General features: G+C 35.3%; 1 protein-coding gene across 1 annotated transcript in view; it reads right to left on the bottom strand.

Moving 5' to 3' along the window:
• r3hdm2 (R3H domain containing 2) overlaps positions 1-16,975 on the bottom strand; it is a 54,942-nt gene that overhangs the window by 9,510 nt on the left and 28,457 nt on the right. The window contains 15 exon segments of the mRNA XM_014004161.1: positions 715-813; positions 1,580-1,752; positions 4,816-5,051; positions 8,383-8,436; positions 8,988-9,019; positions 9,319-9,414; positions 9,517-9,625; positions 11,535-11,675; positions 11,948-12,007; positions 12,172-12,250; positions 13,352-13,475; positions 13,623-13,706; positions 15,457-15,498; positions 16,405-16,622; positions 16,754-16,910. Of these exon segments, the coding sequence (XP_013859615.1) occupies positions 715-813; positions 1,580-1,752; positions 4,816-5,051; positions 8,383-8,436; positions 8,988-9,019; positions 9,319-9,414; positions 9,517-9,625; positions 11,535-11,675; positions 11,948-12,007; positions 12,172-12,250; positions 13,352-13,475; positions 13,623-13,706; positions 15,457-15,498; positions 16,405-16,560 (1,485 nt within the window). The 5' untranslated portion in view covers positions 16,561-16,622; positions 16,754-16,910.

Below are 16,975 nucleotides of genomic sequence, written 5' to 3'. Positions count from 1 at the left end.
AATATTACAATATTACAGAACTGTTCTTGTTAATTTGATGAAAACATTTTAAATTTCCAGTGCACTCACATTAGAATAACTTATAGATTTGTTGTTAGAATAATCGATTAATCGAAAAAATAATCATTAGATAAATCGATTAGAAAATAATCGTTTGGTACAGCACTAAAAAACACACATTATCATTAGTGCCATGTTGTAAAATTACCATTTGTGTAACAGTTCTGAGATTTTGTTTATTCAAGAAAACCTGTTGTTTTTTTTCCAGAAAATACTCCTGTCAGCTTATGTTTAATGCTCATTACTAATTGGCAATCCTTTACTAAACCAATTAACCAGGCATCAGTGGCCATATTAATACAAGTGTAGCACACACAACTACTTGAGTTTTTTTTTATTATTAATTTAAATAGTGAATTGCACTCCTGAACTGTTACATTTTGTCAAGTGTAACACAAAGTGAATATTTGGCAAAAGTATGAGTTCCTGAATAATACTGTCTCACATACAAAGTATTTTGTCTGAAAGCAAGTTATGTATGATTGGATAGAGCTGCAAAGGAAAAGCTCTCCATAACTGCAGTGAAATACTAATCTAATGTCAATGAGAACAGAAAAACAGAACACATGCCATTCAATAGACTAAGTTTGAAGATGTCAGTCTGGATGTCACTGTGGTAATGATGTGAGATTAAGTTAAAAGAGGCATCAGTACCATTGTGTACTGTTGAGGAGGAGAAACTGGCAGGAGAACCTGGGGACAGGAAGGGCTGGAGTAGGAGACAGGTTGAGAAGGCTGTAGAGACGCCACCGGCTATACACACCCCAAAAGGAAAAGGAAAGACAGAAGCAGAACATCAGGAAAGTGAAGCAAGGCAGTGAGAAGGGCACCAGAAAAAGCTGAAAAGTCAGGGGGAAAGGTTAAAGAAAGACAGGAAAAATGGAAAATATAACAAAGTGGAGAACTTTTTTATGAGCAAAAATGATGAAAATGGAAATAAAGGTTTTATGCAAATACAACCTATGCACAAAGAAAAAATGTATTCCTAAGAAAAACATAAGAAAAGTAATGTCTGCTTACTAGAAGCAGAGGTTCCCAAAGTTGGGGTCGGGACCCACAATGGGGTCCTGAAAAGGTTTTCTGAATTAATTATATTAGAAAATAACAACTAACAAATTTTTTTTTTGCCTTTGTTGTCACAAAAGAGTAAGGTTAGTGTACTTAAAATCGACAAAAATAGCATAGTGAATATTTTTACTATGCACTTATTTTTTTGACGCGAAAACAATGTTCGTGATCCGGGGGCTCAGGTCTCTGCTGCTGGTATTTTGAGGGTCCAAGGCTGAAAAGTTTGGGAACCACTGCTGTAAAGCGTGCACCAACATAAAAACACAAAAACTAAACTCCTCTGTAGTTGAAGACTCGTGAGCATTACAACATTTTTACAATATTTAGTTTTCCAACACAAAAGAACCACCTAGTTAGAAAAATATTTAACTCAAAAATGGAGCTGAATAATTCGTCTGTAACAGCATACTATTTTATTAGTTTTGATATGGCTGGTAGATGAGGTTCTTACCTGAGCAATCATGTGGTTGCCCATGGGGTGTTGCTGTGGGGTGGGTAGCAGGGCTGTCTGTGGCGGAGCTTGGGCTGGTGGCTGTTGTGGCTGAGATGAGCAGGGAATCAGGCTACGGCTGGACTGGGAAGGTGTGGGTGGGGGACACACATCAGGACAGACCAGGGGCAAGCCTAGCAATGCAGAGAAAAACAAGACAGAATCAAAGAAAGATACAAGTTTTTAGATTTAACAAGACAAAAACTAAAAAATTTTAATATTTTAAAACACGTTCAAACACGTAATTAAGAGTATTTGTTTTAAACTGTGTTTAACACACAACCACATTAGCTGACTAATAAACAGAATAAAATATTTTTTTAGGTCAGCACATTGTGTTAATAAACCTGATATGGTATCATTTTTGCATTGTTAGAAATTTCACGAGTCATGACAAAATTCCCCTAAACAGAAAATTATTTGTTTTCAATTCACTGATTTATTGAAATTCTATGCTTTCCTTGATTCTCACTTTTTTTTTCTAAAATGTAAAATAAAATAATACCCAAATGCAGTTAAAAACAAACAAAAACTCCAGGTATTTCTAATATGCAGAAAACTGAGAATACATTCAATTTATACACAGAAGAATTAAGGGTGCAACGATACAGAAAATTCACGATTCGGTTCGGTTCGATTCTTTAGTCTCACGGTTCGATATWTTTTCGATACAAAAARRRRAAWKTYCWWKSCCCYTTTWAMYTKKWAWTTWWTTWAAWTWAWTWWKRAMMWTTKKTTWAMCYCAAAAGTACAGTTTTTAAATTAAATKTTGCTGAAACAGCAAGTTTCTCAGTGGATCTGCGCTCAAAAATGCAGCCTAGGTGGAGTAGTCGAACACAGATCCACTGATCCTTCAACATAGAGCATCTTCAGAAGACCTGTTGATAAAGTAAATTTTAAAAATCTGTATTGTTCGATGCAAGTGTGTATTGAACCTAAAGCAGAGATTCTTAACCTATGGGCCGCGGTACAATTGTGGGCCGTGAGCGCCACCATGAGGGCCTCAAAAGAACAACAGTTTTTAACTTTGGGCCGCAGAGGGCTGTGGGACCGCATTGATTTTGAATAAGGTGCAATACACTTTCTCACCACTATTAGCAGTAATGTGCCACTAAGATGTTTAATGACTATTTAATAAGTAGAAAAAGAACCTCATAAACCTGCTGAGAATGGAAGCCTATTTTAAATTAAAAGTAGAAGCAAAAATGAAGGTAACCCATCAAAAAACACCAAAGTTTGTCACTAATATGAAGTGCAGCTTCTGTTTTTACCAAGCAATATTTTAAAAGTTCAAAACATTATCAAATACAGTTGCACATACAATATTTTAATATGCACTTTAAATTAATTTTTGTAGTTTATTTTTAAATATTTTGAATGTATTTTAAAGAAATTTTAAACTTGTCAAAAGCTGTTGTTACCGTTATTGTTTGTTCTAATATGAAGAGCAACTTCTTGTTGCAAAAGTTTAAAAATGCTATAAATCCATTTGTACTTTATTAAATTTATTTTACAGTTTTTTTATTTGAAACATCTACATTAAACATTTTTTATTTATTTATTTTATGTCCATAATTTTAGTTTTTTGAATTGTCTATTTTTTTATTGTTCATATTAAAAATATAGATTTTTGTGCTGATAAGCCTGAGTGGTCTGTAAAGATGAGGTCTCAAGAGAGGTCTGTAATGACTGACCTTTGTATTTGTTCAAATAATTGTTGTGGGCAGGTTACAATATAAAAATGTTTGTCATAATCATGTCTTGTGATTATTTGACAGGAGTTTTACTTTTAAACTGTAAGTGTATTCAATTTAGTTATGATAGTTATGCTAGTTTAGTTATGATGTAAATACAATAAAAATAAAACCAAGATTTAGAAAAATTATCATTTTTGATCCATACATTGTTAATGTCTGACTGGGCCTCGTGCCACTTTATGTTCAACAAATTGGGCCCTGAGGTCAAAAAGGTTAAGAACCCCTGATCTAAAGCACTGTTCGATACGAGTATATGTATTGTTGCACCCCTAAGAAGAATGTTGTTTTATGGGGGGAAAATGATGTTTTTCTTTCAGGGTACTGCATTGAAAATTATGTTTGAATTATATTTTAAGATACTTTTTTTAAATAGCAACTGACAGTCTAGCACTGTTTGTGTTTTGGTTTGTTGTTGGTCTTATGCTAATTAGTCTTTTCACTTTAGTTTATTATGCATATGTCCCAGTCTTCTTTAAAGTGTTTAAACCAGGGAAACTCAAACCTTTTGGGTCTGGGGACCCCTTACAAGGGCAAAAAAAATCCAGCGACCCCCTCATAAATCCCATGCTATTTTAAAAGATAATTTACTGTCATTTCAACCCATAAACGCCATAGGAATATATATTTTTATTTATTTTATTATGTTTGTTTTATTAGTTCATTGTTCCCTATGCATTTTTAAAAATAAAATCCAAATTAACAATTTAGTGAATTTTTTTTGAGGACCCTAAAGAAACCTCTCACGGACCCCTGGGGGTCCTGGGACCCCAGTTCGCAAACCTCTGGTTTAAACCACAAGAGTTTCAGACTACTTGTGTAATGTGTTTTGTTGCTACAAAAATATAAATGTCTGTGTGAAAATGAGTCATGGGCTTCTCTTGACGTCTTGCATGCAGAAACTGAAAGGCCTAATGGATTTACCAAATAGCAATTTACTGAGATTACAAAAATAAAAAACATGCCATTTTATTGGCAAATTCTAAAATCTTGATGAGAGTTCCTAACATATTAAGTACTATTTCACCTGTAAGAACACCCGTGAAGGAGTTTGACTTTCTAGTCAAATATTTCTTTTAGAATTTAATCTCATTTTTTTTAACTGAGTAACCCTTTAATTGACCATTAGATTTCATTGTGGTTTTTGGCTCAAAGAAATAGAAAAACAAGACTATTTTTCTTCAAACAAACAATTATAAAAGGTAGTTTGAATTTGGGATCATACAGAACTGCATATTTTGAAATATCTTTCAATAAATGCCAGTGAGTCACATCTGTAAAATGGCTTAATGGTAAAATCAAAGAGACGAAAAACAAGACATTGCCAGTAAATACGTTTTAAGAGTTTATGTATGTTATATTATGGGTAATGATTGGTAAAAGCTACTCGAGGTTAGACTGAAGGACATTTGCATTTGTCTTTTTCATCCCATCTGCTCTTACCAGAGCGAGAGCCTTTGCAGCTTCCCTGTGATCCTTTGTTGCTGCCAAGGCTATCCCCTCTGGTGAGGATGGAGATACCAGAGAAACTGCTGGCTTTAGTCACAGGTGGACGGAGGGTGCGGTTGGAACTGTCTGAGTCGGTGCTGCTCCAGGGCCGTGGCTCCAGGCACTTCATGTCACTGTCTGTGCTGCTTTGACGACTGCTAGATGCCCGGCTGGAGCTTTCGCGGTTCCCTCTAAGAGACGGCAAAACATGGAAGAGATTATATGACATGTAGAAAATACAAACAGATTTCAACTTTTAAAGTAAAACAGTAACAGCTAATAAGTGAGGTATGTGCAAATTGCAAAGGAGGAAATCAGGCAGCCAGAACAAATAAGTAAAAAAACATTTACGGGGAGATGAGCAATGTATAGAAAGGAGGAGGATGTGTCCACTGAAGAACAAAAGGTGTGTTGGTGGAGGAACAAAAAAAAGGAATATGCAGGAAAAAAAAAACAAGAGCAGAATAAAGTCTTCAATTGCTCAACAACACACAGACAGGGTTTAGAGAGAACTTTTAATAAAGATGCATATTGGGTAGTTCAGGATAACCACAATACAATTGCAGGCAACATACCCAAAAGATTATTTCCATTTTTTTCCAATATACGACCACACACACACACACACACACACACACACACACACACACACACACACACACACACACACACACACACACACACACACACACACACACACACACACACACACACACACGAAAAACACACATGCAGGGAAAGATGCCTTAAACACCAAGGTTGAAAGGATATTTCAGTGACAAGATGAGGCATACATTCATAACACATAACACACAAGGTCTAAGATTGTGGACACAATTTGCCAAAAGAAATCTACAGAATGAGGACTTGCAAAGGTTCTGTGTTAAACATTTAAATCCAAGTAAAACCCATGCAACCAAAATTAAAAAGGATGACAAATGTGACAGTTATGAACACCAAATCTCCATAAAAACTGTCACACATGAGAAGTTCTTTTACATCCCAGCATCACACATCACCTACAAAACATCCACCTAAATTGTGTTGTGTACACACTTATTGAGTTGTGATACTGTCATCCTGGGAAGGGTAGCTGTTCACAAAATCTATTAAACTGCAAGAGCAACCAACACTAAAAGTTCTGGCCCCTTGCAAGTGAGTAGCAGCTGGCTGTTGCATATTAAAATTAGCAATACTTTTGCATTTAAAAATGTAATATATGCTCGCAGATTACAAAAATCAATTAATGTTAAAATGGTATCAGAGGAATTAACACAAAAGTAAAAAGGCGGCACAGGGTTTTGCAGAATTAAATTACAACTCTGATGAGAGCAGAAGGGGGGAAACAATACTGGCAAAAAGAGATACTAGCTGTGAACAACTGTTTTTTGTGATCTCAGAGGTGGAAGATAAGTATGAGTAGAGATCATTCATGTGAAGAAAACAAGAAAAATGAATCTAAAATATCCAAGACAGTTTTAGAAATATCCATCAAATAGCCGGATTTTAATTAGAATCGTAAAACACTCTTTTAGTAAAAAGAGTAGTGTATTATGGCAACTGTGGGTCATAAATATTTTAGATACTGTAATTAATGGAGGACCTATTTTGAGGCTACACTCTGCACAACCTATTTTAAGGAAGGGTGGGTGCTACGACATTCTCTGAATATGCTGGCAGATACTTGTTTGCTCTACAGACAAAGATGGCACCAGGCTTTGCAAAAGAAAAAGAAAAGATGAGGAGGAATGGGACTCTGCTCTTGATCACCCAACATTTTAGATTTCATTCTCTTCTCACACCAGCAACTTCACTTAACAAGAAAGCTATAACCACTTTAATGCTGTAATGTGTCACAGGAAAAAAAATGCAACCTGTTCTCACCAAATCAAAAACATTGTTGCTTTTTAACATATATTGTTTATGCATCAGAGGCTATGCATTTATTAAGTTTTGAGTCCATATACTGTTTCTCTCTCTTACATAAGCAACAGTTTTTTTTATTTTGATGTGCACTGAATGGCATACACAACAACATAGTTTTTATCTGCATTGACCTAGTAAATTAGACTAATTAGTAGAAATCGTAAATTGTGAGCACTGATTATGTTTGTGTGTGCTTGTGTGTCAAAATGAACTTGTTGAATGAGCCAAAGCAATCATTTACAAATGCCTTCTGGCAAAAGCATGCGGCAAGGTCTGAAATACACAAAACCTGATGTTATTGTCTTGAATGTAGGAGACGAGAAAGGCAGCAGTAATTACTGCCAGACAACTGTGTCTGAGACACTGCCAACATTTTGAAGCTTTTCCACTCAGTGTTGGTGAGAACTTGCCGACACTCATCAGTGACAGGAGGACAAATCACAATCAGTGAAATAATGTATTGAGAGGTGCTAGAAACAAGTCTGATCTTATGTGTTGCACTTAAGGAATCAGCTATTGAAATGCTGCGGCTTGTTGTAAACATTTGATTCAAATAGACAGACAGCATGTTTGGGTATTATATTTGGAGTGTTTCAGATACAAAATAAGGAATGTCTGATAATCGCCTTAATGGTTTAAAATCCAGAGACAACCTAAGACAAAATGGTGACAGTTTAACAAACTCATGATCATCTCACAGTGTGACTGCTGCTACAAACTGTAAACTCACTGATAGGGAAGGAGTAAGACAATGCAACACTGGTGCTACTATGGAAAAGCATGGGTACATGTGAAAGTCTGGGATATGTATTAAATAAAAGAGTAAATGGAGGTTAAAGATGAAAAATTTAATATTTAAAACTCTAACAAAGTAATAAAAGATCGGAGTGTTCATACAGGTCTTGTTTGGATTATTTTATTTCCGTCCTCAAACTGCTGTCATAACTACAGTAAATAAACTACGGTCAATAAGAGGAAATATGGAAAACAAATGTCATGCATTATGGTCTTTGGTTCAATAGCCATTACGAATTAGTCTGAAAATTACAGAAATTACAAAAGACTTAGAAACTGTTTTGACTGTTTCAATATTTCACACGATTTCAGAAGACAAAATATTTGCTGTTAAGAGCACATTCATCAAAACTGAAAACAAAAGATGTCAAAAAGCTGTCAATTTGTGCATTAAAAAAATTCTAGACATATTAATTTACAAAAATTTGTTTGTTTTCAGTTCAAATCTATTTCAATTTTAGAACGAGTGGCAACACTTCATGCACTAATATATATTGATTAAAAAAAACATGAAAATTCAACCACTGAACTGTTTACTTGTGAAAGTGATGTTGTTTACCTTGGATAAAAATGTGACCAATGGTGGATAGGTGAAGGGGTAAATAGATTAATCAATTCCCAGTGAAACCACAAAGCAGCCATGCATGAGCCATTGGAGGCCCCAAGGTGCAATGCTAGGATAGCCATTTATCAGCCGATTACACCAAGCAAGGATAATCATCACAATCACCACTGTCATCACCAAACCACTTTCAAAAATGGGCATAGCAACACACTCGTCAGTCAGCAGCACCCCAATACCTAAAAATCTGCCTCCTCTTTTGAGAGCTAGAGCAGTAGCCCTCAGTGGAAAGTCTGTTGGGGTTAACATTAGGAGAAAACGCTCAAGTTACAAGTTTATTGAAGAACAGGAGAAGGCTTAAAGAAAACTGAGATAAAGAAGGGTGGGAGGTTGAGGTAGTCACTGTAAAAGAACTTTTACTCCTGAGAAAAAAGAAATGGGGAAAAAAACAGCACACAAGACAGAAATTTGACTCATGAATAGCCCACGCTTCCTCTTTGTCTCCCTCTCAGCATATTAGGCCCTTATCTTTCAAGCTGAAAGGTTAGGTTCTGTAGGGCTGGACAATGACTGTAAGTGCTGTGTGAGCTAACTCACTCCCACACCAGTGCAATTTTACCCTTTTTAATTTTAAGGACTTTTCCCAGAGTTCATTTTAATAATAAAAAAGTGTCGATTTTAATTTTAATGCAAAATTCAAGATAATACAAATGCAGAATTGATCAATTTTACGTAAAATTAGAAGTGTTTTATGGTCTATAGCTCTCCATCTTTCAAATTAAAAATTAAAAGACTATCAATTATTGAGAAAATGGAAAGTATCCAGTGGAATTCATCCTCTTACCTGTTGTCATTGATGTATCCATTTTGTGACGACTGTAAAAAGAAAGACACCTGCACATTATGAAATGTGTTGTTATATTAAGAGTAAAAGTTCTTTACATTTAAAAATCACTTATTAAAAAGGGTACAAACAGAGGGTCAACAATAACAATCTGCAAACTTAATTCAGATTGCTCCAAAGCAATTTTTATCAATAATTATATGCATGAAGAGAGAACGAAAACATATTTACATTTACCGTATATTTGAACTAATTCACTATGAGTTCATAACAAAACCTAATCTGCTTAAAACAAGTGCTTGTTGCTGCTCTGTTCAGGGTTAATACTTACTTCTCGGGCAAAAATCCGGTCTCGTACCCGCTGATACTCTTCTTCTCTCTCTTCAATCGACTTGCTACGCCTCCCGTCCTGCAGTGGCACACGAATCTAACATTTGGGAAGACAATAATCAAGAAGTCAGATCTGCCAGTAAAATGTTGAAAATGTAAAAGAAAAATGCATGTAATGTTTACAAAACAATCAACTTACCTGATTATCATCTTTGTCCATACTAGCATCGTCTCTTTTAAGAATGAATTTCTTTTGAAAGTCCATATTACGTTCATCCTTTATGTGTTCAGAGAACCTTTGTTCTGGGCTGTGTAAAAAAATGTTAAATGTTTTTATAAAGGCTTACAAAGTCACAGTATTTAGAAATGAAAACAGCAACATAATAAAGTTTAAATGTTACTTTACAGACAGTGTAACAATGTAATAACATTAGAATATGAACCCTTTCCAGTGTTTATTTCAGTTTTTATTTGATATGCCTCATCATTTTGAACTGATGTGAAAAACCTTAAAAACTTAAAAAAATACAAGTTTGAAACTATTGATAACCAACTTTTATCACAAAAAATCTAAACTAAAATCTAAGCCATCATTTCACTATGATAAAATGATAAATAAAAGGCAAAATGTATTTATGAATGTTGAAACAGAACCAAAAAGATGACAGTGTAATCACATTTAGAAGTTGTTAAATGAGTTCACGTTCTGAACAACTAGAGTACTACAACCCCTGGCAAAAAGTATGGAATCACCAGTCTTGGATGAGCACTCATTCAGACATTTCATTCTGTAAAACAAACTCAGATCAAAAACATGATACAATAATAAGGTCATTCCAAAGTGCAACTTGTTGGTTTTCAGGAACACTCAAAGAAATGAAGAGAAAACATTGTGGAAGTCAGTGAATGTTACTTTTATTGACCAAGTACAGGGAAAAAATATGGAATCACTCAATTCTGAGGAAAAAAGTATGGAATCGTGAAAAACAGATAAACAAATTCAAAATACATCACTAGTATTTAGATGCACCACCTTTGGCTTTTATAATGGCTTGCAGTCTCTGAGGCATGGACTGGATGAGTGACAAACAGTATTCTTCATCAGTTTGGTGCCAACTCTCTTTGATAGCAGTTGCCAGATCAGCTTTGGAGGTCGGAGCCTTCTTGTGGACCATTTTTTCCAATTTCCACCACAGGTTTTCAATTGGGTTGAGATCTGGACTATTTGCAGGCCATGACATCGAATGAATGTGTCTTTCGCCAAGGAATGCCTTCACTGTTTTTGCCCTATGGCACGATGCATTGTCATCTTGGAAAATTATTTCATCACCTCCAAACATCTGTTTAATTGAAGGGATGAGAAAACTGTCCAAAATGTCAATGTAAACTTGTGCATTGATAGAAGAATGAACCACAGTCATCTCCACAGTGCCTTTGCCTGACATGCAGCCCCATATCATCAAGGACTGTGGAAATTTGGTTGTTTTCTTCAGGCAGTCCTCTTCATAAATCTCACTGGAACGGCACCAAACAAAAGTTCCAGCATCATCACCTTGTCCAATGCAGATTCTTGACTCATCACTGAAGATAACTTTCATCCAGTCATCCACAGTCCATGATTGCCTCTCCTTAGCCCATTGCAGTCTTGTTCTTTTTTGTTTAGGTGTCAATGATGGTTTTCTTTTAGCTTTCCTGCATTGAAATCCCATTTCCTTCAGGCCATTTCTTCCGGTTCGGTCACATACATTGGCTCCAGCTTCCTCCCATTTATGCTTCATCTGTTTAGTTGTACTTTTTCAGTTTTCAAGACAAATGGCCTTAAGTTGTTTGTGTTGATGCTTTGATGTTTTTCTTGGTCTACCAGTATGCTTGGCTTTAACAACCATTCCATGCTGTTTGTATTTGGTCCATATCTTGGATCTTTTTTTCCTCAGAATTGAGTGATTCCATAGTTTTTTCCTCAGAATTGAGTGATTCCATATTTTTTTCCCTGTGCTTGGTCAGTAAAAGTAACATTCTCTGACTTCAATGTTTTCTCTTCATTTCTTTGAGTGTTCCTGAAACCAACAAGTTGCACTTTGGAATGACCTTATTATTGTATCATGTTTTTGATCTGAGTTTGTTTTACAGAATGAAATGTCTGAATGAGTGCTCATCCAAGACTGGTGATTCCATGCTTTTTGCCATGGGTTGTACCAAGTCAAAAACAGTTCTCACATGCGTGTGTTGCCTGTCTTGTTGATGATGACAGCCTTTCCTGTCTGATCTACATTGTGATCCATGCCAAAGTAGGCAGCCACACGGTGCAGCAGCATTCGATGATAAGAAGTCATCTGAGGAAACTTCTTGTACTGGTTACTGCAGGGGACAAAAGTAGGTTATTTAGACACCGTTACAAAAAGTTCTTTACTGTCAAATTACTCTTTGCTTAATGCTGAATGTGGTCTTTTTAAATGTCTTATTTTGGGTATTTATTTTGGGAAGTGACTTCTAATGCAAAAAACTTTACCCTGTACATATTAGCATCAGTTACTAGTTGACTTGCTCAGTTTGACTCAGAAATAAACAAATACCCAATAAATGCAAGTGGGGGTAAATTTAGGTGCACGTGTTATGACAACTAGACTCACTTATTGTCGTTGATGAACTCCAGGATATCTTGTTCTAGTTTAAGCAGCATCATTCGATCCCTAGCGGGTAAAAAAAAAAGACAAAAAGGACGACACTACTGATAACAGAATTTCAGTGAACTAAAGTCACAGTCTGCAAGTGATGACAAAATGTTCAGTCAAAGAAAAGTTTAAGATGATATTTATTTAATGTTCATTAGTATTGTTACAATTGATGATCATACCTGGGATTGTTTTTCAGTGTGTTGACCAAAAACTCATGAACATCGATGCCTGTGGAGTCAGTGTATTCCTGACTGGAGTCTAAAAGAAATACATTTTTAAAAAGTTAAAAAAAAAACTGATAAAACTATTTTCTTTAAGTCAAAGTGAAAGAGAAAAAACAAGACTTAAATCCATTTACGTTTGAAATGCTCAGCATTTAATTCTAAAACATCCTCCCAACATCTTAGTAATGATATATAGAGTTATTGAGAAGGGAAAAACAAAAAAGTAAGAGATGTAATAAGCTAGCTGGTCTAGTACTAAGTGTGCACACACCACACAAGCATATTCTTTAGAGAAACATTTTCCACTACATTAGATAGTTGGATGAGTAATTTCATTCAGTATAATGACAACTGAGGGAGCTAGCAAAAAGACAATAAGTTAAGCAATTAAGAAAATGAAGAGGAAGGATCTTGTTTTTTTTATACCCATTCTGAACTCAGTAATTTGAGCATTGCAAAACAAATAACAGGACAGAAAAGATAAAATGTTTTGACTTATTTTACCAGTGATAATGGTATTTAGCATAAAAAGCCTTAAAAGGCATACTATCCAGTGATACAACCCTAATAATTAGACATCAGTTGAGATTTTGATGAAACACCAGCATGTTGTAGGAGGACATTGTGGGACATCAGTAATGAACAAAAATATTTAGATTTTTTTTCCACCAAGGTCTTACAATCATACCAACAGAATATCACAAAGATAAAAATGATCACTGATCTAAATAATTTCTTAATAACCCACGAGAAGTGTAAAGCATTTATCTGTAGTGATACCCTTTCAAATATTCATTTCACTTTTTCTTCTTGTTTTGCTGTTATCAGAGTGTTTCTGTGGGTTGTGACCTTGATGTCAAGGATGATTAGCCACCAGACAATGTCATAGCTCACACACACATAAAATAAACATAAAACAAACAAGCTATTGAGTTGAGTAAAACGAATTGGCAGATTTAAGCTGGGACATCAGTTTGCTTGCTGCCCTTCCTCTTGAGCTCAGAAGGATGTTTAAGGGGAAGCGTTTATGTTGCATATCGGCCTAAAGACTAAAACACACCAATTTGTCATTCAGTCTCAAAGGAGTAAGAAAGACTTCCTTAATACCAACTATTACCACAAAATTTTAACTTACCACGTGACAACATCTTTCGAGGAGTCTTATCCTTCTTCTCTTTTTCTTCATTTTCATATTCGTCCTTTGAGGACTTTTCCTCTTCTTTGTCTGATGGACAGCTGATGTGAAGCTGGATGATATCCTGCAAAAAATTGCAGTCAATAATATGAATCTTTAACAAAAATGGATGCAAAGTTTTTTTAACTAATTATTTATTTAGCTCATAGAAAACAAAACAGCATCCAAACAAATGTAAGCTTGTATAATTTGGTTAGAAAAGAAAAAGTACCGATTCTGGAGGTCCATCGGAGAATGGACCAGACGACTCTTCACATACTGCAAGACTCCGTACCAGCTTTACTTTGGCATTAGACTGCAACATATTCAAATTATATAATCCATAATCCTGGTTTTAAAACTTTTCTTACAAAAAATTGTTCACGATATTTAAAAAAAGCAAACAGTGTTAGCTACTTAAACTACTGTACCGTGAAAAGAGTAAACTTTATTTTTTTCTCTTAAGAAGTAAAGCTTTAAAATAGATTAGTAGTGATTTTGTGCATCCCTAACATAGTTACATTTGTAAAACCAAACGTTATTCCATTTAAAATGTTTAAATGTTATTTGTCTCTTTTTTGTCTCAGAGTTCCTTTGTCACACTGTTTTTCTGAGCATAAATGAGACTTTGCTTTATGTTATAAGTTCTCATAGGGTTTTAAAACATACTTAAATTCCAAATGAATTTGTATTAGACTTTCCTTAAAATAGATGAGCTGAAAAACAATATTGCAAACTGAAAGATAAGAGGAAGTCACTGCAAATTATGTAATAAAACTAGGAGCACAGTGAAACTAGGACAACCAAACTCCAAGAAAATAAATGTTTACAATGACTGATTTTTTTTTGGCCCCCAGACATTATGATTAGCATGATTTGTACCACTAGAAAATGTTTATGGGTTAAGGGTTTATTTGATATGAATGATGGTGGTTTGCTAACAGAGTTCAGTAAATATTATGTAAGTGCCACTTAAAATGGTGCAGTGCAGTACCTTACATAAATGACTCAATTCAACATATTTATCAGATTATTCATAAAACATTTAGATTTTAATCTAACGGATATTGGTGTTTTCCTAAAGCCCTAATAAGGTCACTAGCACATTTACTCTAAGCTGTTTTGTGAAATCTAAAATAATTGACCTATGAAATGAAGAAAGGCAGTTCACTTAAGCAAAAAATTATAAATTTTTTTAATGGTTGCTATACTTCACAACACATCTAAAACGAGGTTATTAAAAGGGTGATAATAAAGTAACATGTACATTCGCAAAAAAGGAACTCATCTCACTAAGTCTACATTCACACTGCGGGCAAATGCAACCCAAATCCATTTCTTTTTTAGCCCCATGTAACCCATATCGGACTTTTTCATTCATGAAAAAGTCTGATATGGGTCGCACAGTCTGAATGTGAAAAATCTGATTTTTTTCAAATCCAACCCAGGCCTTTTCAGTATGTGGTACTGAATCAGAAGCATATCTGATGTTTTTCAAAGCGATGGCAGTCTGAACACTCTTGTCACATCTCATCTGACTTTTATATCTGTTAGGTGGGGGTGAGCGGATTTATCCAATAATGATATCTCCAGCCATTCAATCTTGTGACTCCACATCTTCAGCTACAGAACAGAAGTCAAGTTGCCTTGTTTTGGTTCTTTCTATTTTCTGTGTCCTGGATGACTGAGAATACACAGAAACACGATAGTAACATCCAACGTCTGCCATGGACCATAGTGATACAAAAGTTACTTGATCATACTTTACTTTTAGCAGATCCATGTAGCATCCATGTTTAGCTACTTCTGTAAACACAGCAATCCGAGTGTGACGTTACGTCATCCTCTGTGCATGCTGGTTGCATCTGGGCCAAGGAACGTTCATACTGGAGTCTGATGGAGGCCGTATTTAAAATATGTGAACGTTCTTGCAAAATACATAATATATATATTTATATATATATATCTCAGACTTTTGCAAAAAGTTGGAACTGAGCATTAAGACCTGCAGTGTAAACGTAGCCTAATAAATAAATGAATAAAGTAACTGACTACAAATCACTTACCTTGGCCCTTTTCCTGCCATGACTGTGGTTAGGAGGTCGTTTCTAAAAATATAAATAAACACAAGGATTTTACTGATGAGCTGCAAATACATTTTTCACACGGAATTTAATAATGTTGTATGCACATGAACTTCAGATGCACCCATTTGGAAAGAGACTACAGTTTATCAATAGTATGCAAGTTGAAATTTAATTTTATTCAGAATGTTTGCAATAAAAAAAATAAAAAAATAAAACCCATTTTATTTTTAAATGTTTTATATCATTGAAAAAATAAGAGAAGAAGCTCTACATGGAATTATCTGTTACTGACATCCAAAATTTTACAAAAGCTGGTTTATCTGAAACCTCAAAATTCCATTACAAAGAATTTTACAAAAAATATATTTTCTATGTAAATAGTTGTGTCAAGTAGATGCTGCAAACAAGCATGTATATTAAATGCATGATTTTAAACAAGGGGTCACTCAAACACTGATTTATAGTGGTGATTTTTAAATCTCACTATTTTTCTTGTCTCTGATCTCCAAATGATGCTCAACTGCATACTGACAATTCCTCACACAAAGAGCAAATAAGATGTAGATTCAAAGCGGAAACCCCAACTGACTTTAGGCAATGTCTTATTCAACATACAGAGGAATATACTTAGCATGACCAAGTGGAAATACAATATCCCCAATTTTTAACCCCCAGCTGAATAAATGCAATTTCTATGCAGGTTCCTCCCAGTCAACCCAAAACATTTATTTTACTGGTTATGATTTTAATAATGATACTGTTACTAAAATCTTATTGGAGAAAAAAATGAAATCTAGCCTTAATTCTACCAAGTTTAGTAATTCTGCTGAGTAAATAGTACTTTCAAAGTACTGATTTTATTACAGGACATGTAAATGAGTTAAAGTTTATAATTTCCGCAAGTATTTATATTGTATTTATGCCCACCTGTGAATCCTGTGGAGAGCTATCTTCTGGCTCCAAGCACTCCGTTCCATCCTTGGTACCCTGTGGTTGAGGGGAGCTTTTGCCTCGGCTGCAGGGCTCGATATGTGGCCCATTCTCTCCCTCCTGCTGGATGTCTGTTGTCAGGCTCACTGACATCTTCTTATGGGAGGGGAGAGGGTGGGAGTGGGGAGGGGGCTGGGTGGAGGACCCAGGAGTGGCTGTGAAAAAAAAACAAAGAGGCATGGCATCAGAAGAAAATTCTGAGTTCTGTCATAATATAAAATTTTAATCAACAAAGGACCCCTGACAAAAAGGGAGAGAAACAGAAACAGTTTTAACTCAAAATTACCTGTAGGTGGTACCAGGTCTATGCTGGATTATGTACAGGAGTGTGGACAGGAACCACACACAAAAGTTGAAAGGGACCCACTAAGGTAGTGTACTGGGGTGGGCTGCAGCGGGGGGTGAAGAACAATCCATGGCACGCCTCAGCTGTGTGGATAGAGCTGCATGAGAAACAAATCAAAAGAAAAATGTACTAATGTGTTAAAATGTGATAACTACTTAATGC

The sequence above is a fragment of the Austrofundulus limnaeus genome, unplaced genomic scaffold, assembly GCF_001266775.1.
Source record: "Austrofundulus limnaeus strain Quisiro unplaced genomic scaffold, Austrofundulus_limnaeus-1.0 Scaffold22, whole genome shotgun sequence".
Lineage (NCBI taxonomy): Eukaryota > Metazoa > Chordata > Actinopteri > Cyprinodontiformes > Rivulidae > Austrofundulus > Austrofundulus limnaeus.
Note: the sequence above shows the minus strand (reverse complement) of the source record. Positions and strands in the feature narration are given on the sequence as shown.